At 52.7% G+C, this 23,259-nt stretch overlaps 1 protein-coding gene across 1 annotated transcript; it reads right to left on the bottom strand.

Annotated features, from left to right (window-relative positions):
- Positions 1-696: 696 nt before the first annotated feature.
- On the bottom strand, positions 697-22,860 carry RAB5C (RAB5C, member RAS oncogene family). Its single transcript, XM_082860227.1, has 6 exons — positions 22,762-22,860; positions 4,882-5,134; positions 3,287-3,438; positions 2,958-3,080; positions 2,006-2,099; positions 697-1,482 (listed from the first exon to the last, which is right to left on the bottom strand). The coding sequence occupies exons 2-6, from the start codon at positions 5,045-5,047 to the stop codon at positions 1,367-1,369; spliced, it is 651 nt and encodes a 216-aa protein (XP_082716353.1). The 5' UTR covers positions 5,048-5,134; positions 22,762-22,860; the 3' UTR covers positions 697-1,366.
- Positions 22,861-23,259: the final 399 nt, after the last annotated feature.

Raw genomic sequence — 23,259 nt, 5'->3', positions numbered from 1 at the left:
GCCCCAGCATCACTTGACTCCAGAACCAGCAGAGGGCCCCCCAGAGACTAGGGAGCAGACAGCTTGGACCCAGTGTGGGGCTGCCGTCTTGGCCTTATGACCAGTCCAAGGTTCCAGAGGTCGTCGGTGTTCCTTCCTCTTCAGAGAAGAGGGTGAGAGGACCCCATCTCTCACGAGCCTAGTACAGACTAATCAGAAAACCCCAAAGAGGTTGTTTCTGGTGTTCAGAGACCCAACTATTTTCAAATACAGACTGCACATACCCCAATATAACCTGGAGGGGCTGGGGGAGAGGCAAATGCAAGGCCCTCAACTTCAACCTTGGTGAGGTTCAGCCCCAGCTCACTCTCACCCCACTCCACCCAGTTAGAGCAGTAACAGCTGGCCTCTTTCTCTTGGTTACCATGACCACCAACATCCCCTCACTTTGGGGGCGGGGGGGAAGAAAGCTTTTGTTTAACAAGATTTAGAGGTTCATTTTAAATTAACTTCAAGTAAGCTAGAGAGGCTACGGTCTGATAAACTCTGCCAGAGAAAGACAAGGAAGACAAGCGGGAGGTCGATCGATCGGCTGACTATATTGACAAGATACTGATTGGTTACATGTTGAAGAAAACATACAATACAAAATACAGAAAAAGTTGGTTCCATCCCCTCCCACTACCCCCCCTTACCCACCCACCCCCAAATACTCATCATTGTGATTTGGTCAGAACAGGGCTCAGAGCCAGAGGTCAGGGTGACCAAGGACGAGGGGGAAGGGGGCTGTGGGCAATGGGTTCGTGGCTGTCACAATAATGCTGTGGTAATGCTGTGGGTTCTCTCCCAGCTGTGAGTCAGGCGGTGGGGAGGGGACGCTGCAGCCTGATGACAGCCAGCTGAGGGAAGAGCTGCCTCCCCCTTCCCTGGCCCCTAGGGCCTGCCCCGTCACCCAGAACGAAGCGCACTCCAAACACAGTTAAGGATACGGATGCTCTTGCTGAGCCCGCTAATCAGCAAGAGGGAAAGAAGGGGAACTGCTCCAACCCCCGCCTCCCCATGCACCAGGGTGGGGGGAACAGGGGCACGTGGCTACTACCGGCAAAGGAAGAGTGGGAGAGCAGTAGAAAGGGCAGAAGTGGGAAGAGCAGATCATATATATTAAAAAAGTGACTTAAGACTTAAAATTGAATTAGTATTTGTACAGAAAGGTGCAGGTGGAATAACTCACTCCGGCCTATGATCAAAATGATATGGAGAAACCATGGTGGGCCCCTCCCCCTGCCCCCCAGTGGTGGCCCGAGTCGGTAAGTGCGATTGGTTAGAGTGGATTCCAGTCGGGTCGTTGAGGCGGAGGAGGTGGGGGCAGTGGGCAGGTAAGGGGGGCTCAGTTGCTGCAGCACTGGCTCCGGCTGGCAGGGTTGTTCTCCTGGAGGTCCACTCCTCGGTTCCGGCCCGGAGCACAAGCTGTATTCTGGGGCTCGTTCTTGGGAAGCTTCTTAGCTGTTTGGGAGACGAGGGGGAAGATGGGTGTTTGTGAGGGAACCCTAGTACTCTCCCAAGTCCATTTGGGTGCCACCCAGTCAGTGATAACCAACATCCTGATGGGTGTGTGTTCTACGTGCCAAGTATATTTTGGGTCTTTCAGGAAACTGAGGCAAAGGGGTTAAATAACTTGCCCAGGACCACAGGGTTCGTAAGTGGTAGAGCGAGGATTCAAACCCACACAGGATGACTCTAGAGCCAAATGACCCCCAAAATCCTAAGTGGGTAGGGGGCCGGTGATGTACAGCTTTAGGTGGGTGGTACGCTGCAGGGTCAGGAAGTGAAGGGTGAGACTTTGCCCAGGCTTTAGAAACCTCTGGAGTGAGCGATCTATATCTGAGAGTCAGATGAAAAAGAAAACAATTTTATCAAAGTATCAAAAATGGTAAAAGATCTGTTGGTGAAGGGACCCCACAGACCTACACAGAACAGCAGGCAAGTAACACACCCTGGTTGGGGGAGGGGAGCCGAGGCAACTTACCTATTGCCATGAAAATTTCATTCACGTTCATCGCAGTCTTTGCTGATGTCTCCATAAACAGCAAACTGTTGTCCTCTGCATAGGCTTGTGCTTCCTGATTTGGATGGAGGTGAGAAAGTGGGTGGGAGGGAAACACTGACAGTTGGCAGGGGCTGAGGCCCAGGATAAAAATCTTCCCTGATCACAGTGTCTTCCACACAACAGAGACAACACAGGGGTGTTCAGGCCTAAGGCTCCCCTGCTCTGAGCTCCCCCACTTCACATACAGCACCTCTCAGCTCACACACGTCGGCAGAAGTTTGACTCGGGTCTCCATAGGCCCATTCTGCCTTCTTGCTCTTCAAAATCACTAGGCTAGGAAATATCTCTAGAAAGCTATCCTACAAATACACTTGCACATTTGGACAAAAGTATGTGGATGTCGACTACGGCACTGTTTCCAGTCTTTTGCAATTACACACGACCTAGAAGTCCATCGGGTGGGGAGTGGTAAAAAAGTTAAGTATATAGTATGTAAAGAAAGGGATTCATACGCTTCTGCATGTTTCCAGAAGGACAAGAAACTGCGAGGAACTTGGGGGAAGGGAGATTGAGTTTCTAGGGTCAGAGACCCAAATTTCATCCTGTATACCTTCTTGTACTGTTTACAATCTCCTATGTGCACATATTACCTGAAAAAGTCTGTCTTTTTCACCGTTTCGTTAAAAAGCCAGTTCATAGAAAAAATTAGCCGAAGCTTCTGCTATCCATATGCACACACACCCCACCACCACTGACAGAGAAGGCGGAGTGGTGGACGGCATCCCCTTTAGGCCCATGCTCGAGCCGTGAGGGGAGAGCAAACAGAAGCTCCCCTGCTGCCACCCAACGCAGCCCTTCGCAAAGCCCGAGCAGCCTGGGGAAGCCGAGTGGAGCTGGCTCGTCCTCCCCCGGGGCCTGGTCCGCCCCCCACCTGGAACTCCACGGCTCTCTTGCTGGCCAGGTCGGCCTTGTTGCCCGCGAGCGCGATGACGATGTTGGGGCTGGCCTGCCTCTGCAACTCCTTCACCCAGTTCTTGGCCCGTGCAAACGTATCCTGGGGAGACAGGGCCAGAGCGTCAACTGGACGGAGCAGGCATTCTGCCCAGGGCTGTTCACTGGAGAAGCTGGCGCTGGCAGAGCCGAGGTGTCTAAGATGTCATCACCCTGAAGATTCTGGCGAGACACCCCCAAACACCAGAGGAAATGTGCCCACCCCCCCATTCAGGAACAAAGGGTCGAGAAGCAAGGGAAAATCTTTACTGTGTTGGTGATGTCGTAGACCACGATGGCAGCCTGGGCCCCCCGATAGTACATGGGGGCCAGGCTGTGATACCGCTCCTGTCCAGCTGTGTCCCAGATCTCAAACTTGACTGTTGTGTCGTCCAAGCAGACGGTCTGTGTGAGGAAGGCCGCTGGAAGAGGGAGGGCAGTGTTACCAGGCGCAGAGGGGCCGAGGAGACACCCTCACGTATCTGCGCTTAGAAACCCGAAAACCCCCAACCCGGCGGCCAGAGAAGCCGAACAAGGCAGGTGGAGCGGGCGCTTCTGTGAGTCGAGGGGGCTGGGGGTTGCACAGGCTTTACAGACCCAGCCAGGCAAGAGTGGGAGGAGAAGGGAAGCCTGCTTGTACTTCAGCCATTTCAGGAGCCCTCTCTGAAGGACAGCGGCGAGGGGCAGGACAGGGAAAGTCTAGGAGAAGCCTGGCTCCAAGCACAAAAGGGTGGGCCCACGCTCCTCCTCCCCTCCCTCCCCTCAGAGAACAGTCCTAGCCCCTCCGTCTGCTCCAGCCCAGGGGCACGGCTGGCCTTCGGTGTCCTGAGGACACTCTCACACACACTCAGCCACGCTGGGGAGACTGAAGTACACGCCGTGCTACTGCCAGGCGGGGGCTGGGTGGCCGGCTTCCCGCTACCCCTGCCACCTCCAGGCACGCTGGCTAGCCGCCACCCTCGGCTTTGCCCTCGACTTTATTCCTGATTGGCTCGACCTTCAGGGAACACAGTGACCCCATCTCTGGCCTGAGGAGGCAGGGGAACACACGGCACTTGTGCACGTGCTTCAAAGGAGTCTCGCAGCTGGGGCTGGCAGGTGGGAGTCGCAGCAGAGGATCCCGACGGCTCTGTGCAGGAAGCCCGCTCTCCTGCCCAGCCCTCCCCCCTCCTCCCTGAGGGGCCTGGGGCACCGCCTCACTTCCCCTCTCCAGCTCCTGACTCCAGTGCTGCAGAGGCACAGAAGACTGCTGACACGGCCTACTTTGTTTCCAGCTGCCTGGAAACCTCCTGCCGACCAAGAGGGTAGAAAAAGGATGACTCAAGCCCAAGGTCGGCCCCAGGCCCTCGGGGTGTGTACTGGCCACTGAGGCAGGAGGCTGGGTCCAGACCCTCATGTGCTAAATGCTGACCACTGAGAAATCAATGACGGGCTCTGAGCTCAAGAAGGGGTAAAGGTCAGCTTCAGAAACACCAGCCCACTTACGAGGCCATTTCCCCATTCTGGAACGTGGGGGAGGCCGGGGTAGATGCACTGCCTGGTAGCGGTAAGAACCCTCAGAGAGGCAGACGCAGCCTCTCCCTCCCCAGGCCAATGGAAGGGTGTACCCGGGGCCACACAAAGAAATCAAGAGACGGAACCAGGAGAGGAAGGCAGTTTTCAAATATCAGCTAATTCCTACTAGATGCTTGTTGGGACTCTGACTTGGAGACCAGCTGCTGGGTTTGATTCCAGGGTCCAGATGAGGCAAGGTGCTGCTGCCCCAGGCATGCTTAGCCTCTGGGCAGTCAGCTTCCCTTCTCCTCCACGCCAAGGCATTTCTTCCACTTCCCTGAGGCCACCCCCTCTCCCTCGGGCCCACTCACCTCCAATTGTGCTCTCCTGGTACTCGTGGAATTGACCCTTGACAAAGCGGAGGACGAGGCTGGATTTGCCCACTGCCGACTCCCCCAGCAGGACCAGCTTAAACTGACAGATCTTGTTCCCAGCAGCTGGTCCGTTGGGTCGCGCTGCACCTCCCCGACCCGCCATGGCCCGTCCCGCTGCAGTGGTGCCGGTGAGCGTGGGGGCGGGGGCCAGTGCTGTGCAAAGAGGCACTTAGTGGGGAGGGGCCTCCAACTGCAAGGGAGAAATCGGAAGTGCTGGGTTAGGCCAAAGACTGCCACCCAGTGAGCCCTCCCTAAACCACAGGTCACTGCCCCGCCCTGATGACCTGGCTGACTGCCTCCCCTCTCCCTAACCCCCTGCCCGGCTTCTCCGCAAGTCAGGACACGAGCCCTAACTAGGCTGTACCACACATCTCCTGGCCCTACAGCCGTCCGACAGTTAAGGGAAAAGTGGTCCCCCAACTCTGGGCTCACAGTTCTGGGCAAACACACTGACCTCCCATCCCCAGATACGAACATTCACATACAAATAAACACCCACAGGAGAGGAATGGGCATATGCCAGCCTGGTGACAGTTAAGTCAACAGGCAACACAGGGCACCAGAAAATGGCTCAGCGGACACTAGGATCTAGCTCAACAAACAGTTGACCTGCATGCGGTCTGGTAGCTCAGATCACAGCCTGCCTCTGTGCAAAGCCAGAGTGGGTGGTGAGGCCAACCGGGGAACGGGGAGTCCCGGTGGCAAGCTCCTCAGACAAGGTGCTCAGCCAACCTCCCGGGCACTCAGGGACCAGGGCCTGGCCAGGTGCAAGTCGTTATCAAAAGAGCTGTTTTGTCCTGCCATCTCCAGTCTCAGTGTGAGGCTGGAATCAAAGCCTTATTTCACTCCCTCATCCTGAGCCTCTTCCCCCCAGCGCTCTCGTTTTTGATGGGCCAGAAGTCTCACACACATTAAAAAACCAAACACACACCACAGCCAGCGAGCTCTGCCGGCAGTCAGACAGCTGCCAAAGCTCCCTTTTAAATAGAGACCTCAGTTCCATTCTCCACTGGCAGAGGCAGGGCTGAGGGAGGACGAGGGGGAGGTGTGGGAGGGCGGAGACAAACACGGGTACCAAGACCAAGACCTGCACACCCGGCAGCTGGTGTTCCTGCACTGACATCTTTTTTTTTTTTTTTTGCGGTACGCGGGCTTCTCACTGTTGTGGCCTCTCCCGTTGCGGAGCACAGGCTCCGGACGCGCAGGCTCAGCGGCCACGGCTCACGGGCCCAGCCGCTCCGCGGCACGTGGGATCTTCCCGGACTGGGGCACGAACCTGTGTCCCCTGCATCTGCAGGCGTACTCTCAAACAGTGCACCACCAAGGAAGCCCCTGCACTGACATCTTAGTCACTCTGTCAGTGGTACCCTCGGAGGCGCCAACTTTTTTTTTTTTTTTTAAGTTTTGGAACTGCAAAGAAGGATGAGGAGGCTATCTCCAGAAGCCTCTAGAAGACTTATACTAAAAGGTATCAGAACGTACACAGAATGTTTGACAAACGAGCACTGTGAGTAGGTACTGTGTCCTAAACACGCTGTGCGGCATTTGAACCTAAGCTGAGAAGAAAAGGTTTGGATGAGAATGCCCTGTGCAGAATAGAGTCTATTGCAGGAAGGCTCTTCGGAGCAAGACAGCCCTGACCTGCCCCTGAACGCAGGGAGCGCGTTCCCTGACAGTCAAAGGACGGGGTGTGAACGAAGAGGGGAACATTTGTGGGAAGCAATGGTCTGTGCTCATGCGAGAAGCAGGCACAGAGGGCTTGCTTTGTGCAACCTCAAATCGTTTCTCCACGTCCAAGTTCTCCCAGCAACTCATTTAAAAAGTGAGCTTCAGGAAGAGTGATTCACTAACCAGGAACAACAGTTTCCTTTCTGGACGGCACTAAAGGAAAAGAGGTTTGAAGCGGGGGCCACCTATTCCCCAAGAGTACAAGGAAGGAAGCATGGGGGGGGGAATCTCAATTAGTGACAAGAAACGCCAGTTTTGAAATATTTTAGTTTAAGATGCTTTCTCTTTTCACCCCAGTCAGTGATGTTGGCAAGATTCTACACTATGGCCCTTGAGGTGAGGGCCGTGCTTTTGGCTTCTTTGCTGCCTTCCTCTCTATGTTCTGGACACACAGGGAATTCAAAGAGCGCTCACCAAATGAAATGATTTTCAGAGACAGCTAACATTTACTGAACGCCTGCACAACGATTATCTCCTTTAAGCTTTAAAACCACCTCCCATTTTTCAGATAAACAGCCTGCGCTCAGGTGTTAAATGCCCTGCTCAAGGCCACCCAGCACATGATGACGGTGCCTGGACGCCAGCCATCCTCCCGGCTGTAGGAAGAACGGTGGAGGCAACGCCCACCCTCTGTGTTTGGTTTCGGGCTGCTGGGTGAATGAGAGACTCTTTTAGTGGCAGCAGCTTTGCTGGCCCAGCAAGGGCTGGCTCTGGCTGACAGTCACAGTGATCTTGTAGTCCCTGTGTATTCCTGCCACCAGTGGGAGGAGTCGCCCAGGGCCGGGCCAGGCAACAGCAATGATGGGAAACCACGATGGAATTACAGGTTGGTTATTACCACGAATCCACGTGACACAAAATCTTGGCCAGGCAACAGAGTGTGGCTGGGGCACTGGAGAAGGAGGTATGAATGAGTGGGGTGACGGGAACAGAGGTGAAGACTCTGATTCCAAGAAAACCAAAGCAGCTGGGGCTGAGGGCCACTGGGGTAGGAGGTAACCAGCATCTACAAGTCAAGAAAAACAGAGGTAACATCTAAGTCTCGATCCTATCAAACCAGTGGGTTTCCAAACCTGCCCAGACAGAATCTGATTTTTTTAAACAAGCCAGGAGAGACAAATAACTTTCATGCAGTGGTTCTCAGTTCTCAACCGTGTCTGCACAACAAAATCACCTGTGCAGCCAGCCCCCGGAGATCCGATGAAGGTTTGGAGAAGGGCCTGTGTCTGCATTTCTTAAGCGCTGTTGGGTGCTCCACCTGGCGCAAACCGCCTGGTGACATGTTCTGCCTGGATGCTGGTCCTGCCCTCCACAGACACCTGAGCAGGCACACACAGCATTTTTTTATGGCCTGTTGCCTCGTGGATTACCTGGACCCACTTAGTGATCACATGAGCAGAGGTCTTGAACCTTCCCAGACAATAAAGCACAGAGGAAGCTGATTGTGCCATGAAGGGCACATGGAGACATGGAGGTGCCTCAGACAGGCAAAGGCCACACTCTGAGCCCCAGGAAGCCCTATGCCCTCTCCTCCCAAGACTGGGAAATCAGAGACGGAGCCCCTGGCAGGTGGTAAAGGTGAATTCACTGAGCTTGCCTGCTGTCTGGGGGAGGCAAGCCCACTGTGGGAATCTTTCCTCCTGAACCAGCAGCTAGAATTACCCACAGGCACAGTAAAATGATGGAATTATAACCCAAAATGGCACAGTAAAAGTCTTCTGGTTTTTTAATAATTTTTTTGGCCACACCACGTGGCTTGTAGGGATCTTTGTTCCCCGACCAGGGATCGAACCCGTGCCCCCTGCATTGGGAGCACGGAGCCTTAACCACTGGACCGCCAGGGAAGTCCCCAGTAAAAGCCTTCTTTCAGACCAAAATCCAATTCCCTTTAAGAGCTAAAGCTGTGGTCAAAGTTCCTTATAAGATACAGAATAGGCCAAAAATATATATATATTTTTAAAAACCAGTTTCTCCAGCACCAGGAAAAACACAAGTGGGATGAATGAATTTCCTCCTGGATATTTTCATGAAGCTGCTGAAATGGGTAGAGCAGCACCTCGAGGGCCCCTCCTTGCTGTGACCCCCTCCGCCACGCTCCAAATCAGAAACCTGGTTTCTTCAGAGGCCACGAGAACAAGCACCACTCCCAACCTCACGTCTTCACAGGAAACGGGAGAGAATTCGAGGACGGGGGCATCCTACACCTTTCCCCACGGGGCACATAAAAGGGCAGAAGGGATCGGAGCTCCTAAACACTCTGGCCCGTGAACAGGCATAATGGGCACACACCCAGCCCATCCTGGGGCCAAGCGGGGAGAGAAAGAGGAAAGAAGAGCGGGACGCTGCTCTTCCTTGCTCTGGACACTGTAGGTCAGTGGGTCTCAAAACTTTTCTTCATCAGAATCACCCAGGGCGTTTAGAAAATAAGCCTGACCAACTGAATCTAGAATCTCTAGAGGTGCAGTCCAGAAATCAATGTTTTTAAAACAAGTTCCCCAGGAATGCCCTGGTGGTCCAGTGGTTAGGACTGGGTGCTTTCACTGCTGGGGGCCCGGGTCCAATCCCTGGTCAGGGAACTAAGATCCCACAAGCCGTGCGGCTTGGCCAAAAAAATAAAATAATAAAACAAAATAATCCCCAAGTGATTCTAGGAGGCTGATTTAAGCCCAAGAGCTGCAGTTGACACAGGAAGGAGGGAGGAATGTGAGAAAGGCGCCCCCCAGATGGGTACCGTGGACAATACAGGTGGATCAGGCTGGCGGTGGAGACTGGTTCCTGGCTTTATTCAACACCTGAAGCCTTCTCCAAGATGCGAGATCCTGCTGGAATGTTGCCCCTCCCCCCAGCCTCCACTCGAAATGTTCACCTTTCTCTCCTCTAATCCATGAAGTCACCCACTTCATACTCTTTGTCCTTCTGGTAAAGAGTGAGCAATTCCAGCTGGTGGGTGTCTCTCTCGTGCTTCCTGTTTGCTTCGGAGACTTCCTCTAGCTGAGAGTCCCGGCACAGCTCGGATAGTGAGCAGATTAAGGAAACCAACCAGATTTTGTTTTGGCCAGAGGCTGGTCTGCTCTAGACTGGCTCACTCAAGGTTAGCCTGGGGCCCCCTGGGACCAGGACAGGGAGAGGAGTGGGAGGGCGTGGTGCAGGGAACCCAGCAAGCCCGCCCAGGGCCCCTGGAGGCGGTTCTGGCCGGTGGCTCTCCAGCTACACTTTACTCTGGATGAAAGCATTCCTGAATATTTAACACCCCGAGAGTTGGGCAAGAGGACATCAGAAGCAACCTGTTAGCTTAAAGAGAATAAATGAAAAAATCAGGGGACACGGGAGAGGTAATTAGGTTCAAAAGCTAAGGTAGAAGACATTAAAACGCTCAGAACAGCAGGGGAGATGATTTACCCCTAGACTCAAGAACACAGCTCGTCCTCAAAGGGAAAACCACCACTACTGGCACCCAGGACCACAGGGAAGACTCACAGCAGGACTACGCAGGCCTCGGGCTGGTTGCAGAGACAGAGGAAAGAAGAATCTGAAGCAACAGAAGCCAAGAGCCCCATGAGGTCCCCACGCTCCTTCCCAGCACAACTAGCAGTCAGGACGTGGGAGGCTGAACTGGGTTTGGTTAAAGCCTGGCTCCACCGTTTATTAGTTGAGTGACCTTGGCCAAGGCAGATGAGTGACCGCTGTCAGCTTCAGTCCCTTATCTATAAAATGGCATTACTTAATACCAGTCACACAGAGTTGTTAAATGAAACAACACATGGTGTGCATGGTACAGTGCCCTCCTGAAGGTGAGGTTCTAACGAACGGCAGGGTTGTTATACTACTAAGAGCCTAACTAAGTAGCTTTGACTCACTGGTTGTCAAAGCTCAAAACTCCTCCTCATAATTACAGAGAAGGAGATGGAGGTGAGGCAAGGTGACCTGCCCAGGGTCACAGCCAGGTGGTGGCAGAGCCCAAGCCCAGGACTCATAACTCCAGAAAGGCTCCACCATCAGAGATAGAAAACCCAAGAACATTAATAACGTCATCACATCCACTAAGAATAATGGGGCCACCACCTTCTGTCTATGCTTTAATAAAATATGGCTTTTAACTATGGGAAAAGGAGTTTGTATCAAATTTAAAAAACACACTGCTGGATGGAAAAGTTCTATATCTTGATTTGGGAAGTACATACATGGACGTCTACAAATGTAAAAATGCACTTAAGATTTGTAAGCTTCGGGACTTCCCTGGTGGCACAGTGGTTAAGAATCCGTCTGCCAATGCAGGGGACACGGGTTCGAGCCCTGGTCCGGGAAGATCCCACATGCCGCAGGACAACTAAGCCCGTGAGCCACAACTACAGAGGCTGCACTCTAGAGCCTGCGAGCCACAACTACTGAAGCCCGTGCGCGCCTAGAGCCCGTGCCACACAACAAGAGAAGCCACTGCAGTGAGAAGCCCGCACACCGCAAGGAAGAGCAGCCCCTGCTCACCACAACTAGAGAAAGCCTGCGCGCAGCAACAAAGACCCAACGCAGCCAAAAATAAATAAATACATTTATTTATTTTAAAAAAAAAAGATTTGTAAGCTTCACTGTATGTAAGTTACATGTCAATAAAAACGTTAAAAATGCTGCTGGTATAGAATTTTGCATACAGCAATGAAAAATTAAAGCTTAGAAATATGATACCAATCTAGCTCCCCTGTACATAAAATATTTTCTGTCTTAGTATAAAACAATTCAGAGTAAAGACTATGAAAAAGGGGCTTCCCTGGTGGCGCAGTGGTCAAGAATCCACCTGCCAATGCAGGAGACACGGGTTCGAGCCCTGGTCCAGGAAGATCCCACATGCCGCGGAGCGACTAAGCCAGTGCGCCACAACTACTGAAGCCTGCGCGCTAGAGCCCACAAGCCACAACTACTGAGCCCGTGTGCCGCAACTACTGAAGCCCGCGCGCCTAGAGCCCGTGCTCCGCAACAAGAGAAGCCACTGCAGTGAGAAGCCCGTGCACCGCAACAAAGAGTAGCCCCCGCTCGCCGCAACTAGAGAAAGCCCACGCGCAGCAACGAAGACCCAACGCAGTCATAAATAAATTAAAAAAAAAAAAAAAAGACTATGAAAAAGATGCTGTCTGAATTAGAAGAGGGCCAAAAGAGAACAAAGATACCCAAACAAATAAGGGGCAAGAGAGCAGGATTCACCATAAACAAATGTGCCTGCTGCATACATATTAAGAACATATTTATTGTTTGTACTTAACTGTGAGCTAAAGAATTTTAAAGTTGTTTAAAGCTTCACGATAGTAAAAAGAGAAGCTGACGCTTGTCTTTTCAGCAGGGAGAAAGAGGTTATGATGGTGTGATGCTCTGCACTCCCCCACCAGTCCAGAGCGTATCTGCAGAGGGAAAAGGGGTTTAGGGGTGGAATCAAAGAGAGGGGTGTCTTCCCTGTGTGACCAGGACTATGGAATTGCCACACAGAGAGCCTGTCTCTCACCTGGAGCGTGTCACAGAAGAAGCTGGGCCCTGGAAGCCAGAAGCTTAACGGTGCAGGTTGAGATTCGGGGAGATGCTGACAGGGTGTGTCAGGCCAGGGCTGTAGCCTCTTCCCACCAGTAAGTAGGGGGCTGAGGGGAGATGGCAGCAGGAGAGGAAGGGTATGCTGCCTTTACAGAGCCACAGCAAGACAACTCCCTTTCCAGGGGGAAGGGAGGGAAATCATCCCAGAGGGGGCCTGAGAGTGAGAGGGGGCCCCCTACCGCTGGGGCAGGCCCTTAAATCTGCCCCAGCCCGCCCAACTCCCTTAACTGGGAGCAGTTTCACTTCACTCCCCTTTCAACAGTAAGACTCTACTGGGGCTGAGTGCCTAGACTCCTGCACCACAGTGACGCCTGTGAGCATGGAGTCCATGAACTCCACCAACACCTGCAAAAGGGGCCAGTGTGCAGGGGCACCAAGAGGCTTAAACCCTGGATACACATGACCGAGTGGCCCTTGCCCGGTGTCCGGGCTGAACCTGGAACTGTGCCAGGAGCAGCCAGCCAGAGCACAGCTGCCCCTGCAGCCCTCTCCCTTGTTGGGAAGACCGGCTGTGTCGCTCAGCATAGATGCCAGGCCGAGTTGGGTGGAAGCCACTCTTGAGGACAGACCCCCAGCCTCCCGCGGCCCTGCCCCAGCAAGAGCACCAAGAAATCCTTCTCCGATCTCCAAGCTGCTTTCTCAGCTCTCAACCACAGACGGGCTCCCTGGAGAGGAGGAGAAGCAGAGTCAGCGCTAACTTTCAGGCCCAGGATGAAAACCTCCAGTCCCTCTCTTCCTGTGCCCATGGGGAGGAAGGCTGCTGGTGGGGGCAGGGGCTTATCTACAGGGATCTGCTGACACAGGCTGGCCGTTGTGGCTGCCCATACCATCTGTGGAAGGGCCCCGGGATTCAGGGGCAGCTCTAGGGTTCTCATTCACCGGCCCTGCTGGCCACAGAGGAGCCAGGCGCTTGGGTGGTGGGGTCATGGGGAAAGCCAGCCAGACAGCGGTCTGCCTACAGCTGCACCAGGCAAGGCTCGTGCTGCCTACTGATTCGAAGAAGCACCGGTGGGGCTCTCGGCCCTACGAGTGCTACTCCTAAGAGACCATCTCCCTAAGAGGGCCTGGCCTCCGGCTCAGCGCACCTCAGCCAGCAAGGCTGTGGCAGACTGTCCAGGCCCATGCGGGGCAGCTCTCTAAGAAGCCTCAAGCGAAAGCCCAATCTGAAGTCTGGCACTTTCGGTGGCACAAACCCACACACGCATCCAGCTACAGGGTACGGGGTACGGGGTGTGGGGGGAATGGGACCAAGGCTGTGTGGTGGCTCACCTCCCCCCCACCGCCCCAGCTCTTCACCTGCTGGTGCCAGGTAGAACACAAAGATAGCTGGACAAGGCTCAGCTTCTTCCCTGGCCACAACCTATACCTGCCACGGCCCCAGGATGGAGCACAGGTCATGCGGAAGCCAGTCAGGACACTTGTAGGAGACCAGCTGACCCACAAGCCTCACCATTACTCTGTGTTTGAGCTGTTTATGCTCATGCAGTTACTATTTCCCCAGACGGTGCTAACTAGGATCTCAACAATACAGGGCCCATTGATCCCTCTGTCTTGGGAAGGTCTCTGCAGGGGCCAGGAGTACCTGCCTGAACAGCTGCTGCTTCTGCTGCTGCCCCAGGCCCAGAAAGACTCCAAGAACCTCTGCTGAAAGTCAGGATCATCAGCAACACCTGTTGATCGAGCTACTCATGCCAACAACTGACACCTCTCACAAACCCTTCCTGTCTTTACAAAAAAACAGAAAGTCAGTTTAAGTTACCACCCTCTTTGTTTTGCCCTCAGCTCCTAAACAGAGAGCAGAGGGCAGAGGTCATGCTTCAGAGGCAAGCAGGGGAAAAGAGAGTCAGGTATCAGATCTGGCAAAACCAAATTCCTCCTGCTCAGACACCACACACGCTATGGTCAGAGGCTGCCCAACCAACGAGAAACAAGGTCAAAGTTCCTGCTGTGGGATCTGAGGGATGATGGCTGCTCTCAGGAGCCCTGGTGCCAAAGAACAATATTTTAGGCTGATTTTTTCTTTCTTAAATTTTTTTTTTTTTGGTTACGCGGGCCTCTCACTGTTGTGGCCTCTCCCGTTGCGGAGCACAGGCTCCGGACGCGCAGGCTCAGCGGCCATGGCTCACGGGCCCAGCCGCTCTGCGGCACACGGGATCCTCCCGGACTGGGGCAGGAGCCCACGTCCCCTGCATCGGCAGGTGGGACTCTCAACCACTGCGCCACCAGGGAAGCCCTCTTTATTAAATTTTTGTCGAACAAAATGTAGAAGGGTGAAGTGAAGAAATCAGGCAATGAATGGGTTTCAACAGGTTTCGATGAATGAATCACGCTTCTACTTCATAGCCCCAAATTTTCACGACTGTTGCGGGTGGCAAGAGGTTGGACAACTTGGGGGCTTGAGGGTTGGGAGGGAGAAAGTGAGAGAAGCTAAGGGCATGTTGCAGATGAAACGATCATGCTACAAAATTCGCAAAGGCAGACTATGGGTTTCCCTTTAACAGCACATAACATCAAACCTGACACACAGTGGGTGTTCATAAATGTGGTGAACCGAGCCTGCGATGTAGTACAGCCTGGTTAGGTCTGGCAAGTGAACGGGGGCAGCTGAAGGCTTCAATACACATCCATCTGCCAGACAGTTTGGATCCCCTAACAGAGCCATAGCCCAGTGAAGGGGACACCTCGCCACCCCAGACAGGACCTCTTAGGTTCCTTCTACACAGGGGTGAAGAGCACAAGTGCTGGAGTCAAACTGCAGTTCAAGTCCTGGAGCCACCACTTCCTAGGGTGACTCTGTGTTGTGTCACTAAACCCATCTCCTCCCGTGTAAAACAGAGAGATTAGCATCACCCACCTCCCAGGGCTGCTGGGTAAAGGATGCATCGAAGACTCCCAGCAAAGGGCCTGGCTCAGAGCAAGCTCTCGATAAATAAGTGTTCGCGGCGGGGAAGTCCCTGTGAAGTGGATTCCTCGAGTAAACGTTCAAACACTATTTATTCACATATTGCTTTTGCTTCCAGTTTCCCTGAACCCCATTCCTCAGTGCCCCTCATCTGGAGAGAATGCTGAGTAGGACAACAGCTCTAGTCTGAATATATTTGTCCCTCTCCCAAATGCCTATGTTGAAATCCTAATCCCCACTGTGATGGTATTTGGAGGTGGGACCTTTGGGAGGTGAGGCCATAAGGGCAGAGCTCTCATGACTGGAATTAGTGCCCTTTTAAAAGAGAATCCCAGAGCGCCCTTGCCCCTTTCATCATGTGAGGACACAGCAAGAAGTCGGCAATCTGCAACCCGGAAGAGGGCTTCCACCAGAACCCAACCATGCTGGCCCCCTGATCCTGGACTTCCAGCCTCCAGAACTGTGAGAAATAAATTTCCTCGTTTATAAGCCACCCAGTCTGTTGTAATTTTGTATAGCAGCCCAAACAGACGAAGACAACAACTTTCACCAGTGCCCTAGAAAAAGGAGCAGCTCACAGCTGATGTCCTATGTCCTGTCAACAACCAGAACCTTCTATTCTCTAGAGACTGGCTTCCAAAGCCACAAGAATGGAGGGTGGGGACGACCACCACCAACCAAAAAAAATCAACAGTGCGTTAAAGCCCCTAACCAGGCAAGTCATGAACTCTTAAAAAAAACAAAAAACAAAAAACCCTACAACACAAAACATCTTAAAGCCCAAATGCCGTTCCTTCCATTTCAAAGCCTCTTTCAGGAAAGGGAAGAAGGAGTTCCGTGGTGGAGAGGGGGAGGGGACAGGACTAGGACAGCTGACAAAGACACCAGAGTTCCTTTTAAAAAACAGGCTGCAAATGCTAGAGGTTTGGAAATTGGTGTCATTAATCACCACAGCCTTTGGAGCGGCTCGGAGAGCAATTTGATGACTAGGAGAGCAGCCAGGGTTAGGGAGGCCACCCACACCCTCCCCCACGCCCTCCCCCACGCCCAGGATGCTTCCGACAGAGCCACCTGAAGGGGACACACACGGAGCTATGAATAGAAGGCCAGAGGCTTGTAAACCAACTCCTGCTAAGATCCCAAGTTAGTGTTTCCAGCAGGGCTCAAGTTACACATCTTCATAAGGATGACAGTACAACGGAAGGATTTGAGCTATTCAATGATTCAGGATCACAGCTCAAAGTGACAGCCTGCCCTGAGCCTGCCTGGAGCCACAAACCCTGCACGAACCCTCCCAAAGGGGAGGTCCATTTTTGAATGGCAGCAAAAGAACGCTGGCCCAGACCACATGGACTCGCCTACCAGACCTGGAAGGTTTAGCTGGAGAACTTAGCACCTGACATACTCAATGATTATGTACCTCACCTTCCCAACTGGATAGTAAACTCCAGAGTAAATACCAAATCCGACCATTTTGGGATCAGTCAAAAAGCATGAGGCAGGGGTAGCAGAAGTATGGAGAAGCAACTGCCTGCCATTGGGGTCAGCTCCCAGGAGTCTCCAGGGGTGGATTTCCCAGGCGCAGCTCCACCTCACCTACCTCTGGAGGCTTTGGTGACTACAACTAACCATCAAGAGGAGAAATAACATAACTCCAACCACAAAACTCCATATCAACATAACTGAGAGGAAGCGTTTGCTAAAAAGGGAGTGGCCTTGGAGAGCCAGCTGATTCCAGGACCAGGGCAGGAAATACACAAGGTAAGCCTGGAGCATCTTGTAGTGCCAAAAAGTAAGGAAGTGCTAACAAAAATGAAAACGAAAAAACCCCAAGATGATGGGGGTAGGTCAAAGGGAGCTGAAAAAGCTCCCAATGACCGAAGTTGGAACAATTTGAACAATAAAATGAAGTAGTACTGGATTATAAACCAAAGTGTAAAATAAATGCCCACGAGTTCATAGTGATATAAATAATTGAATATATAAATGGGGGAGGATAAGACAAATCTTTTGTGTACAAGAACTCCAAGTAATTCACGTAGATACCCTGCCCTGGAGGAGAGGAGCCTAACTCCCCACCCCTCAAGTGTGGGCTACACAGAGGGACTGCCTTCCAAGGAGGACAGCACAAAATGGGGGAGGGGAGACAGTAGAGAAGACTGACAAACATCGCCTCAGGACTCCCCTGGAGGTCCAGTGGTTAAGAATCCATCTGCCAATGCCAGGGACACGGGTTCGAGCCCTGGTCCGGGAAGATCCCACATACGTCAAGGCAACTAAGCACGTGTGCCACAACTACTGAAGCCCATGCACCTAGAGCCCGTGCTCTGTAACAAGAGAAGCCACCGCATTGAGAAGCCCACGCACCGCAATGAAGACCCAGCTCAGTCAAAAAAAAAATCGCCTCAGCCGGGTGACCAACGCTGACGCTGACAGCGCTAAGTCACGTTGGCTGTACACACCCCTGATATGATGTGGTGAGAATGGCACTGAGGTCTTCCTCCCGCAAACCCATAGCCCCAGTGTAACCGCGAGAAAAACATTAGACAAATCCCAATTGAGAAACACGCTATAAAATATGACTCCTCAATACTCCTCAAAACTCTCAAGGTCATCATCATCAAGGAGAGCCTAAGACACTGTCACAGCCAAGAGGAGCCTAAGGAGACATGACTAAAGGTAAGACTAACTAAAAGGTAACGTGGTGTCCTGGATGGGATCCTGGAACGGAAAAGGGACGCTAGACAGAAACTAAGGAAATGTGAATAAAGTATGGACTTTGGTTAATAATAATGTATCATAACTGGTTCATTAATTGCAACAAATGTACAATATAATGTAAGACGTTAATCACAGTGGAGACCAGGTGTGGCGGTTTGGGAGGAAACTCTACTACCTTTGCAGTTTTTCTGCTGGCACCCCCCTTGTTAGGCCCACCCTTATTCAAGAATGAGCCTTGTGCAGATATGCGAAGGAGCACCCAGGGCCCAGAGCTGAGGCCACTTCCATAGACCCTTGCCCAGCCCTGACCTGGGGTCAGTGCTGCCAACCACACACAGCTGTGGGGGCACACTGACCAGGTACACGTATGCTGGAAGGGGGTCAGCACACCGTGGGTGGCCAAAGCCATGCTGCCTTTCCTGATGAAAGTGTGCCGGACAGAGAGCTGTACCCTCTGGAAATTTAGTTTGTGACCTGTCTCCACCCCCTATATCATCTGTACTGTAGCGTTCATCCTGTTTACCTGTCCGCTCTCTTATCTATGAGCAACTCTGCGGAGGATGGACGAAGAAACGGTTCAGACTTTGGGATCAGAGGGACGTGAGCGTGAATCTCAGGTTCACCACATCTGTGCTGTGTATGTTAGAGGAAACGGGCAGGCGTTTGCTTCAAGGGGAGGTTTGAATGTCTGCCCTTTCCTTGGACAACCACAGCCTTCTATGCTGGGTGTCACAGTGGGACTGGACACAGAGATAAAACAGGACACGACAGGTGCCCCCACAGGGCTCACACACTAGACAAGGAGGCAGACAAGGAGCAATGAGAGGAAAGTACAGGGAAGAGAAAAGCCCTCAGCCTCCTTCAAGGGAGGGGAGGCTTCACAGAGGAAGTGATGTTCCAACTGTGCTTTGAGAGAAAAGCTGGGAGATGCTGCTCCCAGGCAGGAGGTGGAGAAGGGCCTTCCGTGCAAAGGGAAGAGCATGCAGTTAGCCTAGAGACAGGGTGAGGAGGGATCCGAGCACAGACTTTCTCCCCCGGCTCTGCCACTCACTATGGAGTCCCCACCGTAACCTGGGGACTGAACACAGTACCTTCATCCTGGGGCTGTTGCGAGGATCAAAGGAGAGTGCCTGGCACATCGGAAGCAAAACTCAAAAAGTTTAGCTTTTATTTGCATTATTGTTCCTATATACAAGAGATGGGGATGTTTACTCTGAAAACTAATCTTTTATAGAACCAAGCTATTAATGCAGAGAACTCCTTAAGAAATATTCCAATTCTCCCCAGCCAAGGCTCTTGAAAGCACTATTACCTGGGTTGGGGGACATCCTAGTTTACAAATTCTACCTGAAATGGCCCCAACAGAAGTATCCCGACTCAAGTTGGGGGAGAGAAAATGCAAACTTCCAGGAATCTGGGAATCGAACCCAAAGCAGCCTGCTGCAATCAAAATATTGTCAAGTTTCCTGTTTTAGCTTAAATACATGCAAACTTTGCATTCCAATCTATAACAGATCCAGGATTGTTTTGGAATAAAAATGTTGAAAACCGAGTAAGACTGAAGTGCCTAGAAGATGCAAAGATGTGTGGCTCTGAGTATCCACTGGGTCTGAGAACCCCAGCGGGAGGCGCACAGTCATGGTCTTAGCGTTCTCTTCAGTAAAATGGGAATAGAACCCACAACAATTCTGTTTACCATCTATGGAACAAGACAGTATGGGAACCATCCATCAAACCACCGAGCATCCCAGTGAAAACTGGCAGAAATGTTGAATCAGAATCCTAGGGATGAATTATGATGTACCTTCAAAACTCCATGGACCTCGTGATTATCTATCCTGTGCCAGGGAATGGACTAGCTTTACCCTTTGTTTCTAATTCAGCAAGATATTTTGTATCTCCATTTCACTGGAAGAAAGAGAGGCTCAGAGAGGTCAAGTACCAAGCCCAAGGCCACGCAACTGGTAAATGAGGGAGTCCAGATGACAAATCAGGCCTGGTTGACTCTAAGGCTCTCGTGCCTTCCACCCCACCACACCGCCTCTGTTTACCAGGCAAGGGTTAGAAGAAGAAGGGTCTAAGAAGTACTTGGTTGGTGGGGCTGAATTTAAATTTCTGACCTTACTCTGTGTTTCCATGTAAATTCTAGTGAAAGGAGCACCTGGTAGATAGCCACATCCTTCCCACTAGAAGCAGTAGGCAGCACCAGAGGAGAATCGCGGGGGCTAAGCAGAGGCCAGCTCCACCAGTTCCCTGTGCCCTTCACCCTGCCCAGAGGGACCCCTGAGTCCACTCACTTTTACTTTCATTTTCTAGCCATCCTGACTTTCAGTTTCCCAAGAAATTAATGGCATGCAGATGTGAGCAAACTCTCAGGCCCTGAAGAGTACTGACTCGGGACCCGTAACTGCCATGGTCCCCAGAGGCAGAGGAGAAAGAAGACAGGAGGGTGCGGTAGGGCTGGGGAAGAATACCGGAAGCAGAGGAGGAGTGCCACTGATGAGGATGCTAAAGAATCTGCACCTGCGCCACTGCTTGCTCACCCGCATGTCCATTCCCTCCACGAACAGACCAAAGGAGGACCCGCTATCAGGCAAGATGAGGCACATCTAATCCCAAGACCCAGCTCTACCATTTTCTAACTGTGTGATCTAAGACAAACTACTTCCATTCCTTCAGCAGCAACTCTAAAGTGGAGATACAATTCCCACAATCTCCCAGGAACACATGTGAGGAACACATGTGAAAAGAACTTGGCAACTTTAGACTGATTTATAAAAATCAGTTGTTACCACCCTTCTATAGTATAAAGGCAGAAAAAGACCCACTGGTTGTAAGAGGCAAGCAGGAGAGGAAGGGCATCAGAGGGGAGGGGCTTCTGTCCCACACACAGCCGTCCCCCTCTCTGCCAAGCAGTGGCAGATCTCTGCTTGGACTCTATAATCTGTGCATGCCAGAAGTGGCCACCTAACCAGTCAGGGCACTGGCGCCTTCCTGTCTCACTGAAAGGGAGAGCTTCTCCTTCAAAAGCTTGCTTTAGAATTAGAGCTGGGAGATCAAGTCCAGACAAAGAAGGTCCCCTCGGAAGGCTGGCCAGCCTCATCCTGGGACTCCCAAAGAGTTCCAGAAACTACAGCCCACTACTGAGGAGGTAAGTTTGGTCAGAGACCAATGGCCGGTGAGTAGGGGCACAGACTGACCAGATTAGAGAAACCAGGTTGGCCACAGAAGTCTCCAACAACCCTCCAAAGAAGTCCACAGAGAAAGAGCTTGTGATTCTACTGCTGACTCTGACAAGAAACTTTTTTTGTTGTCCCATAAAAAATGAAAGGAGTGCATCCCAGGCCCAGCTCAAAAGTTTGCAGGAGTCAGACACTTGTGATTGTCCAGAAGAGGTCAAAAAGCTCTCAAGACGAAACAACTTTAACACTTATAAGTAGCATCCAAGGGCAGTAAAGATGGCCCAGAACACTGAAGAGATACAGAAATTCCCAAAGATTGCATGGCCTTCCCTCCCTTCCTCCACTGTAGATAGCAAGGGTCAGTCATGGCCTCAGAGTCAGGCTGCTCTCATTAAGGTGCAGTCTCTGGCCTGTACTTTGGCCACATAACAAAGAACCTCCCAGCCTGGTCTGAGACAGCAGCCATTTCACACACCTAAGTCCCAAGCAAGGGACAAGGATCAGATGTCAGTACCGGCTGCCTCTCGGAAAAGGTGGGGAGCATCAGCACTTTGTGGCATGTGTGGGAATTCCTTGGGCCACAAAAATTTGCACATTAAGGACCCAGAGGTGCCACCACAGTGGCATCAAGTTAATCCTCTGCAATCTACAACTTACTTGATCAAGCCCAGAAGGGAATGGAGATAGACCCTAGGACTAAAAGTGGTGTGACCTGTTGATCAGGGAGGTGAGCATGTGTGTTTAGGGTGGGAAAGAGATAGCCCAGGACTCTTCAGTTCCAGACTCCTTATTTTTGGTCTTTTTTCTCTTCTCTAAGGACCAACAGACAGCAGTCCCAAGAGAAGCAGTCCCTCTGAAAAAGCCTGGAACCACTCACGGGCTCTGGGAGGACAGGGCTGAGACTCCAGCAAGGGGGGAGGAGGAGGGGAGAGAGATGATAATGAATGGGCAGATCTATCCTGATCTATGTGATCTGTAGCTAGGATCGAGCAAACCTCAGCTAAATTGTTCAGAGGCAGGAAGAGCCAGAGATACACTCAGAGAACGACACAACACAACCAGAGGACAGGGCTGGGGGCTCAGGGGGCAAGGCACGGAGAAGACAGCTCATTCCAAAAGAGTGACCCAGACTTTAAACTCTGCTGAGATCCTGGGTGGCTCTCTGGCTTGAGGAAAGAGAGGAAGTTAAGGAGTTGTGGGAGCCGTCTCAGCCAGGACCCCCCCACCCCACCCCGCCCCAGCCCCAGGAAATCGAGATAAAATTCCTCTAGGGCTGGAGCGACAACTGTTTTTGTGGGACGGGACGGGGCGGGGCGGGGTGGGGGGGACGGGCTGGGGACAAGAGAGGCGACAGACAACACTCCTGGCTACCTCTAAAAGAGAAGGGGGACAGGCTCCTTCACACCTGACAAAGATTCCTCCAATTCTGGGAGCAGAGGGAGGGGAACTTAGGGTCTCTCCCTCCCACAACCGGACCGGGACAGGCCAGAGGAGAGCCATAGGAGTTTCCCAAGGCTCACGAAGGGCAGGGAAGGGAAGGAAAGAAAAGATCTCCCCCGCTTTGGCTCGACGCCTGGGGAGCCCCTTAAGAGGGGGCTACGGGTCGGGGGAGGGGTCAGTATCCCCCTAAGCCAGGGTTGGGCGGGAGGAAGGGCCGCCCCGGAGAGGCTTCAACACGAACGAGACACTGCGTCCCAGGACAGGCACACTCACGGCGGCTCCGGGGCGGCGGCGTTACTTGGGGCCGGGGCTCGGACAGGCTCCGCTCCTCTCCCCCCAGCGGTGTCCCAGGCTCCGGCCTCCACTTCCGCCTTTCAGCCGCTCCGGATCCGGATCTCCACCTCCAACCCGCCCCTCAATACTCCCAGGCGACTGACAGGGCGGAGAGACCAATGGGAGGCACTCTTGGCCGACTCACAGGCGGTCCCGGCGTGGGGTGCGGGAGAGGCGGGAGAGCGCGCGCGAAGGACGGCGGGACTTGTAGTTCGCAGCGTTGGGAGGAGCCGGTGGCCGCCTGGGATTTAGGCTTAGGGTGGAGCCGGCGGCCGGCTAGGCGGAGCCCGGCCGGGAACTCTTTAAGGCCAGGCCTGCCGACCGCGTCATCACGGATTCCAGGCGCCCCGAGGGGAGGCGTTTGGCGGAGCGTTGCAAGAGTGCAGAAGGCTGTGTGTGCAGAATTGGGAAAGGAAAAACATGGTGTGAATGAATATG

Source organism: Leucopleurus acutus, assembly GCF_964270905.1.
Source record: "Leucopleurus acutus genome assembly, chromosome: 19".
NCBI classification, from domain to species: Eukaryota; Metazoa; Chordata; class Mammalia; order Artiodactyla; family Delphinidae; genus Leucopleurus; species Leucopleurus acutus.
Note: the sequence above shows the minus strand (reverse complement) of the source record. Positions and strands in the feature narration are given on the sequence as shown.

Bases quoted from the DNA above. Each gene is read 5' to 3' on its own strand.
- RAB5C (XM_082860227.1), bottom strand. From the start codon at position 5,047: ATGGCGGGTCGGGGAGGTGCAGCGCGACCCAACGGACCAGCTGCTGGG. The intron at 3,439-4,881 runs GTGAGTGGGCCC...TCCCTCTTCCAG, and splicing joins CCAGGAGAGCACAATTGGAG to CGGCCTTCCTCACACAGACC. The intron at 1,483-2,005 runs GTAAGTTGCCTC...TCTCCCAAACAG, and splicing joins TGAAATTTTCATGGCAATAG to CTAAGAAGCTTCCCAAGAAC.